Consider the following 22,096-nt stretch of genomic DNA (forward strand, 5'->3'; position numbering starts at 1 on the left):
GCCAACCTAATAAAAAAATCGCAATCATTACGAATTGCAGTGAGTGACGCATCTCTTCTACGACGAGCGGATCACGCAGAGAGCCGCAATTCCTTTTCACCCATGACGAGCAGGCTGACGTAGGTTATTATTTTAGTATTGGATACAACAGTAGTAATAAAAGCAATGTTTAAATCGCATTTCATTAAGCTTGATTATACCCCCACAAGCATAAATCTTTCAACCTTCTTTACCTTGCGCCATTTTGGGACATAAATCAGCCACGTTGAATTACGAGCGACTAATGCAATAACACATCCACACAATTAAACCCAAAAGGGTACAATAAGCTCGCCAGGACGTCCTAAGTGCCACAACATCCACACATCCTCGTCCTTTCTTGCATATATGTTTACTATAATAAATTTTAGGGTCGGCCAAACTAATTCTATTACGTTAAATTGGTATCTGGTTTGCTACACATTTTCGTTGATTCATGTCAGGTTTTCACCCAAACTACGTCGTTATTCATTCCTCAAGGCGGTTTATTCGTTCAAATTTTATTCGAGACGGTAATGCAACGTTTTTAGAAAGTCCAGAATTACCGTCAGCTTGGAAAATAATAAAAAAGAACGTTTATTAATATTTACTCCCACGTTTTCTTCTAATTTGTAACGAACAGCGGACTAAAGCTGAGATATCTGGGTCGGGCAATTTCTGCTTTAACTTCCGTTTCGCTGAGGGTCGAAACTTTCGGCAATAACTCCCGTCCACTTTAAATTTTCACCAGTTTTTTCGTTCAATTTATTTTTTTAATTATTTTACTTAATAAAAATATCTACTAACTCAACTAAACTTCAAAAAACTAGTCATTGTTCAATTTGCGTTTCAGAAATAGAGAAAATTAAATGCTAATCAAAGCAGCAAAAATTTATTAAAATTTCGTAGCGCCGGAAACGAGGCTAATCAGATTTTAATTGGCGTCCGATTTACTGAATTTGGCAAAGATAATTCGATGATAGGTAATTTGCACAGAAAAGCTTGATTTACGAGGGAGCTTAATCGTATTGATTCTGTTTGAATTGTCTGATAAATGTAATTTAAATTTTTTTAAATCGCCAACAATTTGTCTTTTATTTTTAATTAAAACTGACTGGAGTGACGTTGAATTATACATTTTTGGGGTCCCAATCAATAAAAAATTCTCGCTGATTTATACATGAGGAATAATAAAGTGTTTATCGTTTCAGTTCGTTTCAGCTATCCGTTGGATGAAATAAATGACAAGAACTATTTGTACGTGTCAGTGTGTAATGAATGATCTCTTTTGAGAACAAAGACTATAAGTGTAACACAAAGCAGTTTAATCCAGTTTTTTTGTTTCGTTATTTTCTTTATTTCCGTTATATATTGTAGTTTGATCGTCTTCGTATAAAATAATTACTTATGTTGTTTTGTTTTTACTGGTTTCTACGAATTGTTCAGCAATCGTTCGTGTTTCTAAACACACAATGAAGACAATTTTAATTTGTCTATATCCATTTTTATGGATTTTTCTAGTTCTTCAATTTTTATTTCACCAGAACATTCCCGTATAAATTTGTTTCCTGTGTTAGTCACTTCAAATATTTTAGCCATATATTTTTCAACGTTTATTATGTTTTCGTCCATTTTAAAAATGGCGGACTAGGAATTTTTAAATAAGGTTTTTTCCCTAAAAAAAATCTCTATTTTTACAATTGTCTCTTTTCTTTTTTCATAAAGAATCTAAATCTGTAAAAATATTATGTGTGTTCCAATTTAAACAAATTTTATAACCTGTATAAATAAATGTAAAAGTTACTTATTAAATCAATTAATGAAAATTCTGTGAAAATGGTCAACCTCCATTTTAAAAATGGCGGAACTGCGAATTTTTTACTATGATTTTTTCCAGAAAAAAAATCACTATTTTAAATATTGTTTGTTTTTCTTTTTTATAAAAAAAATCTAAATCCGTGAAAATATTTGAGTGTTCCACTTAAAAAAATAATTGATTTATAAAATACAGGGTGTACCATTTGAAAAATATCAGATAATAGAAGTAAGAATAATTCAATTTTTGTAGGTATATTAAAGCCAAGTGAATGAAAATTCTGTGAAAAATTGTCAACATCCATTTTCAAAATGGCGGAACTGGAAATCTCTAACTATGACCATTTTCCAAACTAATCATTATGTTATCGATTGTTTATTTTTCTTTGTCATAAGGAATATAAATCTGTAAAAATATATGTGTTTTCCACTTTAAAAATAAATTTAAATTGACTGTAATGAAATATAGGATGTATGTACCATTTGAAAAATATGAGGCAAGCAACATTTTCAAATTTTATAATCTGTATAAATAAATTCAAAAGTTATTCGATATGGATCTAAAACCAAGTAATGAAAATTCTATGAAAATGGTCAACCTCCATTTTAAAAATGGCGGAACTGCGAATTTTTAACAATGATCTTTTTCCAGAAAAAAATCACTATTTTAACAATTGTTTGTTTTGCTTTTTTATAAAAATCTAAATCTGTGAGAATATTTGAGTGTTCCAGTTAAAAAAATAATTGACTTATAAAATACAGGCTGTACCATTTGAAAAATATCAGACAAGAAAAGTAAAAATAATTCAGTTTTTGTAGGCATATTAAAGTGAAATGAATGAAAATTCTGTGAAAAATTGTCAACATCCATTTTCAAAATGGCGGAACTGGAAATTTATGACTATGACCATTTTCCAAACTAATCATTGTGTTATCAATTGTTTATTTTTCTTCGTCATAAGGAATATAAATCTGTAAAAATATATGGGTTCTCCACTTAAAAAACAAATTTAAATCCACTGTAATGAAATATAGGGTGTACCATTTGAAAAATATGAGGCAAGCAAAATTTTCAAATTTTATAATATGTATAAATAAATTGAAAAGTTATTCGATATGGATCTATAACCAAAGAATGAAAATTCTGTGAAAATGGTCAACCTCCATTTTAAAAATGGCGGAACTGCGAATTTTTAACTATTATCTTTATCCAGAAAAAAATCACTATTTTAACAATTGTTTGTTTTTCTTTTTTATAAAAAAATGTAAATCTGTGAAAATATTTGATTGTTACACTTAAAAAAATTAATGATTTATAAAATACAGGGTGTACCATTTGAAAAATATCAGACAAAAAAAGTAAAAATAATTCAATTTTTGTAGGTATATTAAAGCCAAGTGAATGAAAATTCTGTGAAAAATTGTCAACATCCATTTTCAAAATGGCGGAACTGGAAATCTCTAACTATGACCATTTTCCAAACTAATCATTATGTTATCAATTGTTTATTTTTCTTTGTCATAGGGAATATAAATCTGTAAAAATATATGGGTTTTCCACTTAAAAAATAAATTTAAATTGACTGTTATGAAATACAGGGTGTATGATTTGAAAAATATGAGGGAAGCAACATTTTCAAATTTTGTAATTTGTATAAATAAATTTAAAAGTTATTCGATATGGATCTAAAACCAAGGAATGAAAATTCTGTGAAAATGGTCAACCTCCATTTTAAAAATGGCGGAACTGCGAATTTTTAACTATGATCTTTATCCAGAAAAAAATCACTATTTTAACAATTGTTTGTTTTTTGTTTTTATAAAAAAAATCTAAATCTGTGAGAATATTTGAGTGTTCCACTTAAAAAAATAATTGATTTGTAAAATACACGCTGTACCATTTGAAAAATATCAGACAAGAAAAGTAATAATAATTCAATTTTTGTAGGTATATTAAAGCCAAGTGAATGAAAATTCTGTGAAAAATTGTCAAAATCCATTTTCAAAATGGCGGAACTGGAAATTTCTACCTATGACCATTTTCCAAACCAATCACTATGTTATCAATTGTTTATTCTTTTTTGCCATAAGGAATATAAAATTATAAAAATATATGTGTTCTCCACTTAAAAAATTAATTTAAATTGATTGTAATGAAATACAGGGTGTACCATTTGAAAAATATGAGGCAAGCAACATTTTCAAATTTTATAATCTGTATAAAAAAATTCAAAAGCGATTCGATATGGATCTAAAACCAAATAATAAAAATTCTGTGAAAATGGTCAACCTCTATTTTAAAAATGGCAGAACTGCGAATTTTTAACTATGGTCTCTTTCCAGAAAAAATCGGTATTTTAACAGTTGTTTATTTTCCTTTTTTATAAAAAATTTAATCTGTGAGAACATTTGAATGTTCCACTTAAAAAAATTATTGATTTTTAAAATACAGGGTGTACCATTTGAAAAATGTCAGACAAGAAACGTTTCTAAAATTTTATAACTTGTATAAATAAATTAAAAAACAATTCAATTTTTATATGTATATTAAAGCCAAGTGGATGGATATTCCGTGAAGAATTGTGAACGTCCATTTTCAAAATGACGGAACTGCGAATTTGTAAACAGGTATGACCATTTTCCAAATAAATTACTATGTCATCAATTGTTTTTTTCTTTGTTATAAAGATTATAAATCTGTAAAAATATGAGTTTACCACTTAAAAAATATATTTAAATTGACTGTTATGAAATACAGGGTGTACCATTTGAAAAATATGAGGCAAATAACTTTTTCAAATTTTATAACCTGTATAAATAAATTCAGAAGTTACTCGATATGTAAATTAAGATCAAGTAATGAAAATTCTGGGAAAATTGTCAACCTCCATTTTAAAAATGGCGGAACTGTGAATTTTTAACTATTATCTTTTTCCCCCAAAAAATCACTATTTTAATATTGTTGATTTTGCTTTTTTATAAAAAATTTAATCTGTGAGAACATTTGAATGTTCCACTTAAAAAAATAATTGATTTATAAAATACAGGTGTACCATTTGAAAAATGTCAGACAAGAAACGTTTCTAAAATTTTATAACTCGTATAAATAAATTAAAAAATAATTCAATTTTTACATGTATATTAAAGCCCAGTGGATGGATATTCCGTGAAGAATCATGAACGTCCATTTTCAAAATGGCGGAACTACGAATTTGTAAATAGGTTTGACCATTTTCCAAATAAATTACTATGTTATCAATTGTTTTTTTTTTCTTTGTCGTAAAGAATATAAATCTGTAAAAATATGAGTTTTCCATTTAAAAAATAACTTTAAATTGACTGTTATGAAATAAATACAGGATGTACCATTTGAAAAATATGAGGCAAGTAACATTTTCAAATTTTATAACCTGTATAAATAAATTCAAAAGATATTCGATATGGACATTAAAACCAAATAATGAAGATTCTGGGAAAATTGTCGACCTCCATTTTAAAAATGGCGGAACTGTGAATTTTTAACTATGATCTTTTTCCCCAAAAAAATCACTATTTTAACAAGTGTAATAGTTTCCTTTTTTATAAAAAATCTAAATTTGTGAGAATATTTGAGTGTTCCACCTAAAAAAATAATTGATTTATAAAATACAGGGTGTAGCATTTGAAAAATGTCAGACAAGAAACGTTTCTAAAATTTTATAACTTGTATAAATAAATTAAAAAATAATTCAATTTTAATACGTATAATAAAGCCAAGTGGATGGATATTCCGTGAAGAATTGTGAACGTCCATTTTCGAAATGGCGGGACTGCGAATTTGTAAATAGGTTCTACCATTGTCCAAATAAATCACTATGTCATCAATTGTTTTTTTTTCTTTGTCATAAAGAATATAAATCTGTAAAAATATGAATTTTCCACTTAAAAAATGTCTTTAAATTGACTGTTATGAAACACAGGGTGTACCATTTGAAAAATATGAGGCAAGTAACATTTTCAAATTTTATAACCTGTATAAATAAATTCAGAAGTTACTCATATGTAAATTAAAACCAAGTGATGAAAATTCTGTGAAAATGTTCCACCTCCATTTTAAAAATGGCGGAAAAGAGAATTTTTAATTATGAACTTTTTCCACAAAAAAATCACTAAGTATTTTAACAATTGCGTGTTTTTTTTTATAAAAAAAATCTAAATCTGCTAAAATATGTGGGTGTTCCGCTTAAAAAAAATAATTAGTTTATAAAATACAGGGTATACTATTTGAAAAATATCAGACCAGAAATATTTCCAAAATTTTAGAACCGGTATAAATAAATTCAAAAGTTGTTGCATTTCTACATGAATCTTAAAGTCAAAAATCACTATTTTAACAATTGTTTGTTTTTCTTCTTTCATAAAAAATCTAAACAGGTAAGAATATGTGTGTTCCACTTAAAAAAAAAATAAAAAATAATTGACGGTATTAACTTCAAAAATTACAACATTTTTATGGTTATCTTAACATATTTTTCAAATGTCTGATTTTTGCGATCTTTTTTAATTATTATAGCACTTCACTTGTTCTCTATTTTCTTTAGTATTCCAATACTATACACTTAATAATGTACTAGTAAACGTTAAAACGTGTATTTTCTGGCAACATTCTCCCCACACAATTTCATAAAACCACAAAACCCCTACATCTTTTTTGTATCGTCCTTCCTTCACGCCACCTATCTCCGAAAAAATTCGCTTTGGCACAACATTATTCAAAAACTTCCCTCCATCAAATTAACTCTCAATTATCTCTCCTAAAAAAGCCCCGAACGAAATTACCCCACCCTCTAATCCAATTCCAAGAATTACCCCACAAAAACACCACCTTCGCCTCAAAACTGGGTCAAGCGTTTAACTCAATTTTAATACCTAACGAACGACAAACCGAAAAACCCACCCCTCCATCTAAAACGCAAACACTCGACCGCATCCTTGGTCCTGTTCACCTCCGAAGGATAATTTAACAGGATCATGTCTGCGCGAATATTGGACAAGTTGACGCAGTCTTGGCCATTTTTCATCCCTAATCCTCCGCCCGACCTGGACTATCGATTTTTGGCACCGAGTGTCCCGAATGAATTTCGACGATTGTGAAAAAATTACGCAGAGTCAGGGAAAAGTTTGATGAGTCCTGCGGGACGTGGGACATAAAACTGAATACTTATGGGCCGGAATAACGGGGGAAGGGTTGCTCGGGAGACGGAATCTGATTGAATTTTACGAGAGCGTTCTCGAAAACGGGAATGTGTTTATTGAAGTGATTAGGAGACGAGCAACCGGTAAAAGTCGAAATTTGTGTCTGATTGGGTTTGAACAAGTTGGGGGATTAATCGGGGAGATTATCGACGGGGAAAAACGGGAGAGTGTGAAATATGCGGGGGTGCGAGCTGCTATTACTCTTTCGACATTTTCGACCTTTCTTTATAGCTTTCTATAAAAAATGCAGCCCCGGAAACCCTCCAGGCCCTTAGCGCGTCCTTCCTTTATCTCCATTTGCAGGTAAATATAGTGGCTGTTTCATTAAAAGCGACCTACAAAGTACATCCTCCGACCTACATAACACTAAATCTTGCGGAATTTCGGGGCTTGACGTTCTGGACTCCATGACTTATTTTCCTTAAAAACGAGGGTGGATATCGCCGAGATTGAACAGGAGCAACTAGCTTAATTTGCTAGTGTTGCAGCTTTTTCAGGAAAATTCAATTTAGAGGATGCAATTTTCGGGATGCAGTTCCCGGAGAGATTTATCATTTATCTCGAGGAAAATATTATATGAGGGCTCAGATTCAAGGCATCTTGGAAAAATGATTTCCTCGAAATTGCTTAATTAATTCTGCGTTCATTTTTGTGGCGTCTTGTTTTGAATAATTTTAATTCAGAGTTTGGTGTACTGGATGTTCTTAGAAATGAAAGTTTTCCTCCTGAGGGAGTTCGTGAGTTTCAATATTTATGGATTTTCTGCTTAAGTTTCAAAGCTCTACAAGCTGCAAGACTGCAGGGATAATAAAAGAACGTAATTCAACTTTTACGCTGGGTGAAGATACTCCCGAAAGATTCGATATAACGAAATAAGAAATAAATTTCATACTTCCGAAGTTTTCAAATTGGAATTGTTAAATCGAAGACGTTATTAAATTTTTCCAGACTGACAGAAAATAAATTATGGATGGCTTGTCCTAATCTATTAGGCTGAGTTTTTCTGGAGATGCTGCGTAACGAGCCGCTTCAATGCAAACATGGAAGAATGAGGCGCGTAAGACGTCCAAATTTGCAATGAAAAAAATTTATCATAGAAAATATTTTTTTTTCTAGAATGTGCAAGGGTTCTCGAATTTTTAAGAATCTACAGAAAAAAATCTAAAAAATTACTGTTCCAGTTTCCTTGAAATGGAATTCAGGAGCAGATTCAAGTATTGAATGTTTAACTGATGAAATTCCGTCTTTAGGACGGTCACAAAATATTTTATGACTGTCATAAAGTACAAAGCTCTTCCACGTTTGAATTTCGCTTAGCATCTCACGTCAAGATGGCTTCCAATCCCTAGCAGTGATCTCGTCTATCCCTTATATGTCAAATTGCGCATATTAAACGAGGAGGTCTATTTAGGGCTTCTTTTCAAGCAGAATATTATTTATTTAATTACAAAATTTAAAAAAATAAAAATAGTCTAGAAATTTTAGGTGTAATTTTAGCACGGCGACTTAAAATAAAAAATTTTAGCGGTTTATTTGATATACAGTTTTATCAACTCAAAAAACGAGATTTTTCAAAAAAAAGCTCGTCGACGAGCTAATTCCAAAAACATAACGTGTTGATAATCCCGGATTAATATTTTCGAAAGATTCAGTTTGGAAATATTTTTATTTATATTTTTCAAAAGCGCGAAAAACGGTCAAAAAATTTATAAATTGAAAAACTAAGGATTTTTGAAAAGTTGCCTAAAAATTTTGTGAGATATATTTCAACGAGCTGATTCGGAAAACATATCTTGTTGATGATCCAGGACAATGATTTCTGAAATATCTCGAAAAATGTCACTAACAATTCGAAATTCGCTGATTCGAAAAATGTAAACCGTTGATGGTCTCGAGCAAGATTTTAGAAAAATTCGCTTTGAAAATGGAAATTTTGAATATCTCGAAATTGTCATTTTTCGCCTTTTATTAGTTCGAGAAAAATTGTTGAAATTAGAAAAAATTGTTAAAACTTTCTAAAAAATGGAATCGAAATTAACTTCTGATGGCTGAAATCTACACGAAAACATCTTTACGTAAACTTAGGGAAATCAAAAAATTCATACCTCGATAATTACAAAATTGAAAATTTCGAAAAGTTGTCTAAAAATCGTCAAGAAATTCTAGAAAAGATACTTCGACAAGCTGATTCGAAAAATGTAACCTGTGGATGGTCCCAAACCAAGATTTTCGAAAAATTCTGTTTAAAAATATTTTTTTTAGAAAGAACTAGAGACCATAAAAAAATATGCGAACTACAATTCGACTAGCTGATTCCAAAAACACAATTTGTTGATAGGCCCGGATCCAGACTTAGTAAAAATTCGGTTTGAAAATGTATTTTTTTTAGTGTCGAAAACATATTTTATCGAGCAACTATTGGAATTTTTGGAGAAATGAAGCAGAAAATAACTTCTATAAGTCAAAAATTGAGATTTTTGAAAAATCTTCAAACAATTTTGGGGAATATATTTCGTCCACGAGCTAATTCCAAAAACATAACGTGTTGATAATCCCGGATTAATATTTTTGAAAGATTCAGTTGGGAAATATTTTTATTTATATTTTTCAAAAGCGCGAAGAACGGTCAAAAAATTTATAAACTGAAAAACTAAGGATTTTTAGAAGTTGCCTAAAATTTTTGTGAGATATATTGCAACGAGCTGATTCGGAAAATATATCTTGTCGATGATCCAGGACAATGATTTCTGAAATATCTCGAAAAATGTCACTTTTGATTTTATCGATTCCGGAAATTTTCGAAAAAATGTTGTCGCAAATAATTTCTATAAGTCTGAATCTACAAAAAATGTTTTTACTAATTTTCGAAAATTGTTCGAGAAACGGTGAAAAATTTCATGAAGGGGTTACTAAAAAACTGAAATTTTTGAAAAGTTGCCCAAAAATACTCAAAAAATCCTGTGAAATATATATATATTTCTACGAGTTGATTTTCTAACAATTCGAAATTTGCTAATTCGAAAAATGTAAACCGTTGATAGTCTCGAGCAAGATTTTCGAAAAATTCGCTTTGAAAATGAAAATTTTGAATATCTCGAAATTGTCATTTTTGGCCTTTTATTAGTTCGAGAAAAATTGTTGAAATTTGGAAAAATTGTTAAAACTTTCTAAGAAATGGAATCGAAAATAACTTCTAATTGTCGAAATCTACAGGAAAACATCTTTACGTAAATTAAGATATGTCAAAAAAGTCATACTTCGAAAATTAAAAAATTGAGGATTTCGAAAAGTTGTCTAGAAATCCTCAAAAAATTCTGGAAAATATATTTCAACAAGCTGATTCGAAAAATCTAACCTGTTGATGTTCTCGGACCAAGATTTTCGAAAAATTCTCTTTGGAAATGATTTTTTTTTTAATATTTTGAAAGCGCGTAAAACGGTGAAGAATTCATAAATTAAAAAATTGAGATTTTTGAAAAGCTGCCCAAAAATCCTCAAAAAATTCTGGGAAATACATATATTTCTACGAGTTGATTTTCTAAAAATTCGAAATTCGCTGTTTCGAAAAATGTAAACCGTTGATGGTCTCGAACCAAAATTTTCGAAAATTCGCTTTGAAAATGAAAATTTTGAATATCTCGAAATTGTCATTTTTGGCCTTTTATTAGTTCGAGAAAAATTGTTGAAATTTGGAAAAATTGTTAAAACTTTCTAAGAAATGGAATCGAAAATAACTTCTAATTGTCGAAATCTACAGGAAAACATCTTTACGTAAATTTAGATATGTCAAAAAAGTCATACTTCGAAAATTAAAAAATTGAGGATTTCGAAAAGTTGTCTAGAAATCCTCAAAAAATTCTGGAAAATATATTTCAACAGGCTGATTCGAAAAATCTAACCTGTTGATGTTCTCGGACCAAGATTTTCGAAAAATTCTCTTTAGAAATGATTTTTTTATATATTTTGAAAGCGCGAAAAACGGTGAAGAATTCATTAATTGAAAAATTGGGATTTTTGAAAAGCTGCCTAAAAATACTCAAAAAAATCTGTGAAATACATATATTTCTACGAGTTGATTTTCTAAAAATTCGAAATTCGCTGATTCGAGAAATGTAAACCGTTGATGGTCTCGAACCAAAATTTTCGAAAATTCGCTTTGAAAATGAAAATTTTGAATATCTCGAAATTGTCATTTTTCGCCGTTTATTAGTTCGAGAAAAATTGTTGAAATTGGAAAAAATTGTTAAAACTTTCTAAGAAATGGAATCGAAAAAACTTCTAATTGTCGAAATCCACAGGAAAACATCTTTATGTAATTTTGGAAATGTCAAAAAAGTCATACTTCGAAAATTAAAAAATTGAGCATTTCGAAAAGTTGTCTAGAAATCCTCAAAAAATTCTGGAAAGTATATTTAAACAAGCTGATTCGAAAAATCAAACCTGTTGATGTTCTCGGACCAAGATTTTCGAAAAATTCTCTTGGGAAATGATTTTTTTTTAATATTTTGAAAGCGCGAAAAACGGTGAAGATTTCATAAATTAAAAAATTGAGATTTTTGAAAAGCTGCCTAAAAATACTCAAAAAAATCTGGAAACTACATTTCGACCAGATGATTCGAAAAACACAACTTGTTGATAGTCCCGAATCAAGATTTTTGGAAAAATCAGTTCGGAAATACATTTTTTTACTTATATGTTTCGAAATCACGAAAAATACTGAAAAAATTCCTAAATTGAAAAACAAAGGATTTTTGAGAAGTTTCCTAGAAATTTTCGAAAAATTCTGAGAGATACATTTCGATAAATTGATTCAAACAATATAACCTATTAATTTTCAAAAAATTCGGTTTGAAAATGGAATGTGTGAAATCGTAATTTTCCATTTTATCAGTATTGGAAAAACTGCTAGAATTTTGAAAAATTGATGGAATTTTCAAAGAAATGAAACCGAAGTTTTAATAGTTGAAACCTACAAGAAAATCCGTTTATGTAATTTTCGAAAAGTGCTCGAAAAACGGTGAAAAAAATTCAAACTCGAAAAATTGAGAATTTCGAGAAGTTGCCTAAAAATTCTCAAAAAAATCTGGGAACTATCTTTTGACGACCTGAGTCGAAAAACATAACCAGTCAATGGTTCCGGACCAAACTTTTCGAAAAATTTAGTCAGAAAATGTGATTTTTAAAGTAATGTGAACATTTTGGATTTTAACAATTCTAAAAAAATTGTTGGAATTTGAAAAAGTTGTTTGGAATTTTTCAACAAGTGAAACCAAAAATAACTTCTAAAAGTCGAAATTTGCAAGAAAACACCTTTTCGTAATTTTGAAAACGTGTTCGAAAAATAGCCAAAAATTCCTACCTTGAAAAAATTGAGAATTTCGAAAAGTTGCCTTAAATTCGTCAAAAAATCTGAGAAGTATATTTCGATAAGCCGAATCAAAAAATATAGCTTATTAATGGTCCTGGACCAAGTTTTCGGAAAAATTCGGTTTGAAAATGAAATGTGTGAAATTGCAATTTTCCATTTTATCAGTACTGGAAAAACTGCTAGAATTTTGAAAAATTGACGAAATTTTCAAAGAAATGAAACCGAAGTTTTAATAGTCGAAACCTACAAGAAAATCCGTTTATGTAGTTTTCGAAAAGTGCTCGAAAAACGGTGAAAAAAATTCAAACTCGAAAAATTGAGATTTTCGAGAAGTTGCCTAAAAATTCTCAAAAAAATCTGGGAACTATCTTTTAACGACTTGAGTCGAAAAACATAACCAGTCAATGGTTCCGGACCAAACTTTTCGAAAAATTTGGTCAGAAAATGTGATTTTTAAAATAATGCGAACATTTTGGATTTTAACAATTCTAAAAAAATTGTTGGAATTTGAAAAAGTTGTTTGGAATTTTTCAACAAGTGAAACCAAAAATAACTTCTAAAAGTCGAAATTTGCAAGAAAACATCTTTTCGTAATTTTGAAAAAGTGTTCGAAAAGTGGCCAAAAAATTCCTACCTTGAAAAAATTGAGAATTTCGAAAAGTTGCCTTAAATTCGTCAAAAAATCTGAGAAGTATATTTCGATAAGCCGAGTCAAAAAATATAGCTTATTAATGGTCCTGGACCAAGTTTTCGGAAAAATTCGGTTTGAAAATGAAATGTGTGAAATCGCAATTTTCCATTTTATCAGTACTGAAAAAACTGCTAGAATTTTGAAAAATTGATGGAACTTTCAAAGAAATGAAATCGAAGTTTTAATAGTCGAAACCTACAAGAAAATCCGTTTATGTAGTTTTCGAAAAGTGCTCGAAAAACGGTGAAAAAAATTCAAACTCGAAAAATTGAGATTTTCGAGAAGTTGTCTAAAAATTCTCAAAAAAATCTGGGAACTATCTTTTAACGACTTGAGTCGAAAAACATAACCAGTCAATGGTTCCGGACCAAACTTTTCGAAAAATTTGGTCAGAAAATGTGATTTTTAAAATAATGCGAACATTTTGGATTTTAACAATTCTAAAAAAATGTTGGAATTTGAAAAAGTTGTTTGGAATTTTTCAACAAGTGAAACCAAAAATAACTTCTAAAAGTCGAAATTTGCAAGAAAACACCTTTTCGTAATTTTGAAAACGTGTTCGAAAAATAGCCAAAAAATCCCTACCTTGAAAAAATTGAGAATTTCGAAAAGTTGCCTTAAATTCGTCAAAAAAGCTGAGAAGTATATTTCGATAAGCCGAGTCAAAAAATATATCTTATTAATGGTCCTGGACCAAGTTTTCCGAAAAATTCGGTTTGAGAATGAAATGTGTGAAATCGCAATTTTCCATTTTATCAGTACTGAAAAAACTGCTAGAATTTTGAAAAATTGATGGAATTTTCAAAGAAATGAAACCGAAGTTTTAATAGTTGAAACCTACAAGAAAATCCGTTTTTCGAAAAGTGCTCGAAGAACGGTGAAAAAATTCAAACTCGAAAAAGTGAGAATTTCTAGAAGTTGCCTAAAAAATCTCAAAAAAATCTGGGAACTATCTTTTGACGACGTGAGTCGAAAAACATAACCTGTCAATGGTTCCGGACCAAAATTTTCGAAAAATTTGGTCAGAAAATGTGATTTTTAAAGTAATGTGAACATTTTGGAGTTTAACAATTCTGGAAAAATTGTTGGAATTTGAAAAGTTGTTTGGAATTTTTTAACAAGTGAAACCAAAAATAATTTTTAAAAGTCGAAATTTGCAAGAAACATCTTTTCGTAATTTTGAAAAAGTGTTTGAAAAATGGTCAAAAAATTCAAGAAAATGTTTACGAGTAATTTTCGAAAGATGCTCGGAAAACGCAAATTCTGAGAAATATCGACGTCTTGATTCGAAAAATAGAACTTGTTAATGGTCCAGGGCCAAGATTTTCTAGGAATCCGGTTAGAAATCGAAACGAAAAAGCTTTTAGAGATTCAGTAAAGTTTTTATTCTGAACTGGAAAATTTTGTCCTGTGGATTTTAAGTCTTGGTTTGAAAAATCATGTTTAAACACAGCATAGTTGTTACTAATTTAACAGTAATTTATTGTTTGAGATGGCAACTACGATTTAGTGGCCTAAATTTGAATTTGACATCAGGTTTTAAATATGCCACCAACTTGATCAAAAAACCCACAAACATTAATAGTCACCGGTATTTAATTACATTAATTTAAATCCGGCTCTATTAAGAAGTGTTTAGTAATGGAATAATAACCCAGTTAATCAACTCTGTAAATGATGTTATGCAGTATTCAGGCAACCATAAAAACAGTTCGTGAAACTAAAGAAAAATCAAGACAGTTTTATTTATTTACAAACCGAACTTTAATTTTCATAAACTTAATTAATTTTCTCATTAAGAGGTAATTTGGAGTGAGAACAACCTGTAGTTCATTCCACCGCCAAATTATTACTTAATTTATTATGACCGGTTTTTCTTGTTTCGCACACAGAAGAGTTAATATTACTTTATTAAGATTAATATTGCAATTAAGTAATTAAAATGTACTTATATAATGAAATCCGTGTCCGCTTCGTTATCTTTTGTAATGGTTGTTTTAAAAATACAAAACGTACTTCCTGCAATTTTAAGCTACTAACTACCTTCAGAGCTTTTAAATAAAACAGAAACTTAACGAATATCGACATAGCTGTTTTAAAACCAATAATTATCCCCTTGTGTCTTGTATGAACAATAAATTTAATCCAAACACTGTTAACCCGAAATAACTATGAACAGATAGGCAACCAACAAAACACGTACTTTCTCATTACTTATTTATTAAAATCTTCCGTTAAAACTACTTTTCACAGCAAATTAAGCAATAGAGATATGGTGTGGGGTGTTCTCGTAGTAACACTTGAAGGACTCGAACGCGGTGTCCTGCGGTGTGGCCTTCTTAACGGCGCATTTCTCGACGAGTTTGTTGGTCACTTCCTGGTCCTTCAATTCGGCGTTCAGCTTCGCCTTGAGGACCTCGGTCTGGACGTCACCGGCGTCGTTCTGGAAGCCCGCTTTCTTCGACACGCAGAAGAGGTGCTCCTTGAGTTTGGGGTCGTCCACGAAGTCGCCCTTGCGGCCCCTGGCGACGAGGTCCTGGTCCACGCCGGAGGCCGCCGCGCAGTCCTTGTGATAGGTCTTGATTTTTTCTTTTTGCTCGTCGGTGAGAGCCTGCAATTGAGTAATTGAGTTTCGGGTTAGCTTGAGGTTTTGTCAATGGTTGGGTTTTGTGGTTTAACCTTGCCGAATTGGCAAAAAACGGTTTAGTGTGTTTATTGTTTTTGTAGTTGTTGTTTGATTTTAGTGGTAGTCAAGCGTGAAGTTGGTTTTAATAAAACGATTTAGGAATTTTTCGGTGTTGTGATGGCTGGAAAATTTGTTTATGTCTAAAAAGTACTCGATTTATGTACTTTCGTCAAATTTGTTGATATTACATTTTATCGTTTTTTCAACTTTTACAATTTTTCGCTTCCTTAATTTTTCGTTTTTTTGATTTCCTTTATTTTTTCAGTTCCTCGATTTTTAAATTTTTAAATTTTTTCATTTTGCAATTTTTTAATTACTCATTTATCCAATTTTCCGATGTTTTTAATTTTCGTTATTTCGATTTTACAATATTTCGTCTTTTCGAGTTTACCCTTTTAAATTTTTAAGTTTCTCAATTTCTAATTTTCTGATTTTTCAAAGTTTTCATTTTGAAGAAACGAAAAATCGAAACATTGAAAAAATAAAAATCAAGAGACATTTTATCCTTTTTGCTTTTTTAATATTTGATTTTTAAACTTAAAATTTTCCAGTTTGTCCACTTTCTTTTGATTCGAAAAATGAAAAATTTTAAAAATTAATGGAACGAAAAATTAAAAAGAAGAAAAATTAAAAAGAAGAAAAAACGAATCGAATCGAAAATTCGAAAAACTGCGACATTAAAGATTAAAAAACTAAAAAATTAAATATCGACAAATTGAAAAAAAAAAATTGAAAAATCGAATACATGAAAAAAATAAAATAAAAAGTTCAATATTTCGTTTTTTCGATTTTTAAGTTTCTCAGGTTTTTATCTTTCGATTTTTCAATTTTTCGCTTCTTTAATTTTTTGATTTTTCCGTTTTCTTTTTATAGGTTCTCGTTTTGTCATTTTTGATTTCCCATTTTTCTAACTTTTAATTTTGCAGTAAAAAATTGAAAAATTTAAAAATCAAAAATTGAAAAACTAAAAAATCGAGAAAAGTGAAAAATCGAAAATTAAAGAAACGAAAAATTGCAATTGCAAGTCGAACAACTGAAGAAACGAAAAATCGAAGCATTCAAAAATTAAAATCGAAAAAATTTTTATCCTTTTTGGTTTTTTAATTTTTGATTTTTTAGTTTTCCCATTTTTTAAGTCGAAAATTGAAAAATTGAAAAAGTTTATGAAACCAAAAATTGTAAAGAAGAAAAAACGAATCGAATCGGAAGATTGGAAATTCAAACATTGTAAAATCGAAAAATTATAATCGTCAAAAGTGGAAAGTCAAAAAACTGTGACATTAAATATTGAAAGACTGAAAAATTATATATCGAGATATTAAAATAAAAATAAAAATAAAAATCCAATACTTGAAAAATGTTCTTTCGATTCTGAATTTTTCGATTTTTAAGTTTCTCAGTTTTTAATCTTTCGATTTTTACATTTTTCAGTTTTCATTTTATATTGACAAATTTAAAAATCAAAAATCAAAAAAATTAAAAAATCTAAAAAAAGTGAAAAATCGAAAATTAAGGAAACGAAAAATTGCAAAATCATAAAATTGCAAATCGAAGAACTGAAGAAGCGAAAAATCGAAACATCGAAAAAATAAAAATCGACAAAATTTTTTATCCTTTTTGGTTTTTAATTTTTGATTTTTTAATTTTACAACTTTGTAGTTTTATCATTTTTTTGAATCGGAAAATTGAAAAACTTTAAAAATTCATGAAACGAAAAATTGGAAACAGGAAAAAAACGAATCGAATCGAAAAATTGGAAATCTAAAAATTGTAAAATCGAAAAATTATAATCAACATTGTAAACTCGAATAACTGTGATAAAGATCAAAAAACCAAAAAATTAAATATCGAGTAATTGAAAAAAAAAATGAAGAATCGAAACATCGAATAAATGAAAACGTTTTAAAATCCAATAAGCAAAAAATGGGAAAGTTTAATATTCCGTTTTTTGGATTTTGAACATTTTCGATTTCTAATCTTTCGATTTTTCATTTTCAGTTTTTAGATTTTTCAAAGTTTTCATTTTATACGTTTCCGTTTTTCAATTTTAATTTTCCAAGTTTACGATTTTGGAATTTTGCAATAAAAAATTTAAACATTTAAAAATCAAAAATCGATAAACAAAAAAATTGAAAAAATTAATGAAATCAAAAATTGGAAAGAAGAAAAAACGAATGGAATCGAAAAATTAGAAATCCAAACATTGTAAAATCGAAAAACTGATATTAAAAATCAAAAAACTGAAAAATCAAATATAGGTAAATTAAAGAAAATTATTAAAAATTGAAACATTGAAAAAACGAATAAATGAAGAAGTTTTAAAATCCGATAACTGAAAAATGGGAAAGTTTAATACTTCGCGTATTCGATTTTGAACTTTTTGAATTTTTATTCTCTTGATTTTTTCATTTTTCGTTTCTTCGACTTTCCAAGTTCTTGATTTCCAATTTTTAGATTTATTAAAGTTATAATTTCATGTTTTCGTTTTTTTTTTTGATTTCTCAATTTTCCAATTTTGGAATTTTGCAATAAAACACTGAAAAATTTAAAAATCAAAATTCGAAAAACTAAAAAATTGAAAAAATTAATGAAACTAAAAATTGGGAGGAAGGAAAAACGAATCGAATCCAAAAATTGGAAATCCAAACATTGTAGAATAGAAAAATTATGCAATCGTCAAAATTATAATGTCGGAAAATTGTGACATTAAAGATTAAAAAAATGAAAAATTAAATATCGAAAAATTAAAAAAAAATATGTAATTAAAAAGTGAAAAATTGAAAAATGGAATAAATGAAAAAGTTTTAAAATCCAACAAGTGAAAAATGGGAAAGTTTAATATTTCGTTTTTTCGATTTTTAAGCTTTCGATTTTTCATTTTCAATTTTTAGATTTTTCAAAGTTTTCATTTTATACGTTTCCGTTTTTTCATTTTTGATTTTCCAAATTTACAATTTTGGAATTTTGCAATAAAAAATGGAAACATTAACAATCAAAAATCGAAAAACTAAAAAATTGAAAAAATTAATGAAACCAAAAATTGGAAAGAAGAAAAAACGAATGGATTCAAAAATTAGAAATCCAAACATTGCAAAATCGAAAAACTGATATTGAAGATCAAAAAACTGAAAAATCAAATATAGGAAAATTAAAAAAAAATAAATAAAAATTGAAAAAACGAAAGAATGGAAAAGTTTTAAAATCCGATAACTGAAAAATGGAAAAATTTCTATTCTCTTGACTTTTTGATTTTTCGTTTCTTCAATTTTTCAAGTTCTCGATTTCCAATTTTTAGATTTATCAAAGTTTTCATTTCATACGTTTTCGTTTTTTCATTCTTGATTTTTTAATTTTCCAATTTTGGAATTTTGCAATATAACATTGAAAAATTTAAAAATCAAAATTCGAAAAACTAAAAAATTGAAAAATTAATGAAACCAAAAATTGGGAAAAAGGAAAAACGAATCGAATCCAAAAATTGGAAATCCAAACATTGTAAAATAGAAAAATGATGTGGTCGTCAAAATTGTAATGTCGGAAAACTGTGACATTAAAGATTAAAAAACTGAAAAATTAAATATCGAGAAATTAAAAAAAAATATGTAATTAAAAATTGAAAAATTGAAAAATCGAATAAATGGAAAAGTTCAATATTTCGTTTTTTCGATTTTCCATTTTTCGGTTCTTCAATTTTTCAGGTTCTTGATGCCCAATTTTTAGATTTATCAAAGTTTTCATTTCATACGTTTTCGTTTTTTCATTCTTGATTTTTCAATTTTCTGATTTTGGAATTTTGCAATAAAACATTGAAAAATTTAAAAATCAAAATTCGAAAAACTAAAAAATTGAAAAAATTAATGAAACCAAAAATTGGGAATAAGGAAAAACGAATCGAATCCAAAAATTGGAAATCCAAACATTGTAAAATAGAAAAATGATGTGATCGTCAAAATTGTAATGTCGGAAAACTGTGACATTAAAGATTAAAAAACTGAAAAATTAAATATCGAGAAATTAAAAAAAAATATGTCATTAAAAATTGAAAAATTGAAAAATCGAATAAATGGAAAAGTTCAATATTTCGTTTTTTCGAATTTTCATTTTTCGGTTTTTCAATTTTTCAGGTTCTTGATGCCCAGTTTTTAGATTTATCAAAGTTTTCATTTCATACGTTTTCGTATTTTTGATTTTTCAATTTTCTGATTTTGGAATTTTGCAATAAAACATTGAAAAATTTAAAAATCAAAATTCGAAAAATTAAAAAATTGAACAAATTAATGAAACCAAAAATTGGGAATAAGGAAAAACGAATCGAATCCAAAAATTGGAAATCCAAACATTGTAAAATTAAAAAAATTATGTGATCGTCAAAATTGTAATGTCGGAAAACTGTGACATTAAAGATTATAAAACTGAAAAGTTAAATATCGAGAAATTAAAAAAAAATATGTAATTAAAAATTGAAAAATTGAAAAATCGAATAAATGGGAAAGTTCAATATTTCGTTTTTTCGATTTTCCATTTTTCGGTTCTTCAATTTTTCAGGTTCTTGATGCCCAATTTTTAGAATTATCAAAGTTTTCATTTCATACGTTTTCGTTTATTCATTCTGGATTTTTCAATTTTCTGAATTTGGAATTTTGCACTTAAAAATTGAAAAATTGAAAAATCAGAAACCGGAAAACTAAATAATCAACAATTAAAAAACGAGAAATTGCGAAATCGTACAATTGCAATTCGAAGAACTGAAGAAACGAAAGATAGAAACATTGAAAACACAACAATCGAGAAACTTAAAAATCGAGAACTAAAGGAACAAAAATTGGAAAGAAAGAACGAATTAAATTTAATAAATGAAAAATCGAAAAAATGTAAATTTAAAAAGTTATAGGATCCTAAAAATTGTAACGTCATCAAGTCGAAAAATTTAAAAATCGAATAAATGAAAAAGTTTTAAAATCGATCATTGAAAATTGGAAAACTTGTAAAATCGTAGAATTGAAAAAGTGAAAAATTTTAAAATTATGAAAGTATTACATATTTAAAATGAAAACTAGAAAAATTGCTAATCAAAAATTGATTAAACGGAAAATTTGAAAATCGAAATACTGAAAATTTGAATTAGCGCTGTGAAAAAAATTGTTCCGTTTTACAAAAAAAAAAAATAGTAAAAGGTTATTTTTTGAATTGATTAATAACTTGCATCGTCACATAAATATTCGTTCAACCTTTCTCTTTTAACATTGTTACGGATTTTAGAAAGAAAGTATTATGGAATTTTCAGAGACATTTTTAATTCAGGTTAATGTATATTTCGTGTTTATTTACTTGTCACTAAATATTTGGTAACTCAAGCTACGTTTAACTTCTGCGATTTCTTTTTTTTTTATTTTTCAAAAAATATCGAAAACAAGTAAATAAAAATAAAAACAAATAAAATAAAAGAGAAACAAACGATAGTAAAATTCCAAAAAGTTAAATTTTGAAAAATTCGAACAATGTTCTTGTTGGCAGTTTATGAGAAACAAACAAAAAAAAATGGTCGAAAATTGAGAAAATTTGCAAAAATATTCAAACAACTCATATACATATAATAAAAATTTTTAGTTAAATAGAAAAAAATAAACTCACCTGGACACTGATGGCCACTGCTACGAGAACAATAAAAGCTTTCATGATGATGCTTTGGCGACTTTTGCACGTACTCTGCCTCACACAGCGGCCACCACTCTTTTATATGGAAGTAGATAGCTGAAGGATATCCATTTCCACAAGTTCAAGGATGAGGACGACCCAGAGAACCAAGCCTCAACCCACCATCAAACCCATGGAACAACCCATGCCGTCACCAAACCCCCCCCTTCCCCCCGACTTTTCGAAAATTTTCGAAAAATCGCGCACTTTATCCCTCATTAGCGCTATCTCTGCCACGATCTGCATGTATTTGCGGTAATTATAATTACACAACCACTTCCTGCGATTGTGCAAGCTCGTCGATTTAATTATGCTCATATTAAAGATGCAATTAGCGCCGACTCATTCCAGACGGCCTTTTTTAATATGGAAATTGTGGGTTATCGCTAACTCACCTTTATCAGCTGGTCCAGGTGAAATCCCGAGTATCTCCAATCTGAAACAAGTTTTTGCTTAGATACGTCACATTAATTATAATTACAAGAGGTGCTGAAGGTCGGTGAAAAAAATGGAATTGTGGTCGACGGACTTTGGCCTGCCTCTTACGAATGGATCATTTTTGATTTGAATAATTCAGAGATTAATTGTT

At 28.6% G+C, this 22,096-nt stretch overlaps 2 protein-coding genes across 6 annotated transcripts in view; both read right to left on the reverse strand.

Moving 5' to 3' along the window:
- The window catches only part of LOC135124201 (calbindin-32), a 325,924-nt gene that overhangs the window by 51,446 nt on the left and 252,382 nt on the right, over positions 1-22,096 (reverse strand). For 4 of the 5 annotated variants that reach the window (XM_064049102.1, XM_064049101.1, XM_064049104.1 and 1 more), the window contains one exon: positions 21,903-21,943. The exons of the other annotated variant lie outside the window; for it this stretch is intronic. The gene's annotated coding sequence lies outside the window, so the exon portion shown is untranslated. The remainder of the gene's footprint in view (positions 1-21,902; positions 21,944-22,096) is intronic. 5 annotated transcript variants of the gene reach the window in all.
- LOC135123968 (B1 protein-like) lies at positions 15,331-21,555 on the reverse strand. Its single transcript, XM_064048826.1, has 2 exons — positions 21,445-21,555; positions 15,331-15,738 (listed from the first exon to the last, which is right to left on the reverse strand). The coding sequence occupies exons 1-2, from the start codon at positions 21,487-21,489 to the stop codon at positions 15,385-15,387; spliced, it is 399 nt and encodes a 132-aa protein (XP_063904896.1). The 5' UTR covers positions 21,490-21,555; the 3' UTR covers positions 15,331-15,384.

Source organism: Zophobas morio, unplaced genomic scaffold (assembly GCF_036711695.1).
Source record: "Zophobas morio isolate AGI-343-1 ecotype UQ-CSIRO unplaced genomic scaffold, CSIRO_AGI_Zmor_V1 ptg000007l, whole genome shotgun sequence".
Lineage (NCBI taxonomy): Eukaryota > Metazoa > Arthropoda > Insecta > Coleoptera > Tenebrionidae > Zophobas > Zophobas morio.

What these genes read in the sequence shown, in the direction of transcription:
- LOC135123968 (XM_064048826.1), bottom strand. Translation starts at nt 21,489, where the DNA reads ATGAAAGCTTTTATTGTTCTCGTAGCAGTGGCCATCAGTGTCCAG. An exon ending in CAGTGGCCATCAGTGTCCAG is followed by an intron (nt 15,739 to 21,444) that starts GTGAGTTTATTT and finishes ACTCAATTGCAG; the next exon opens with GCTCTCACCGACGAGCAAAA.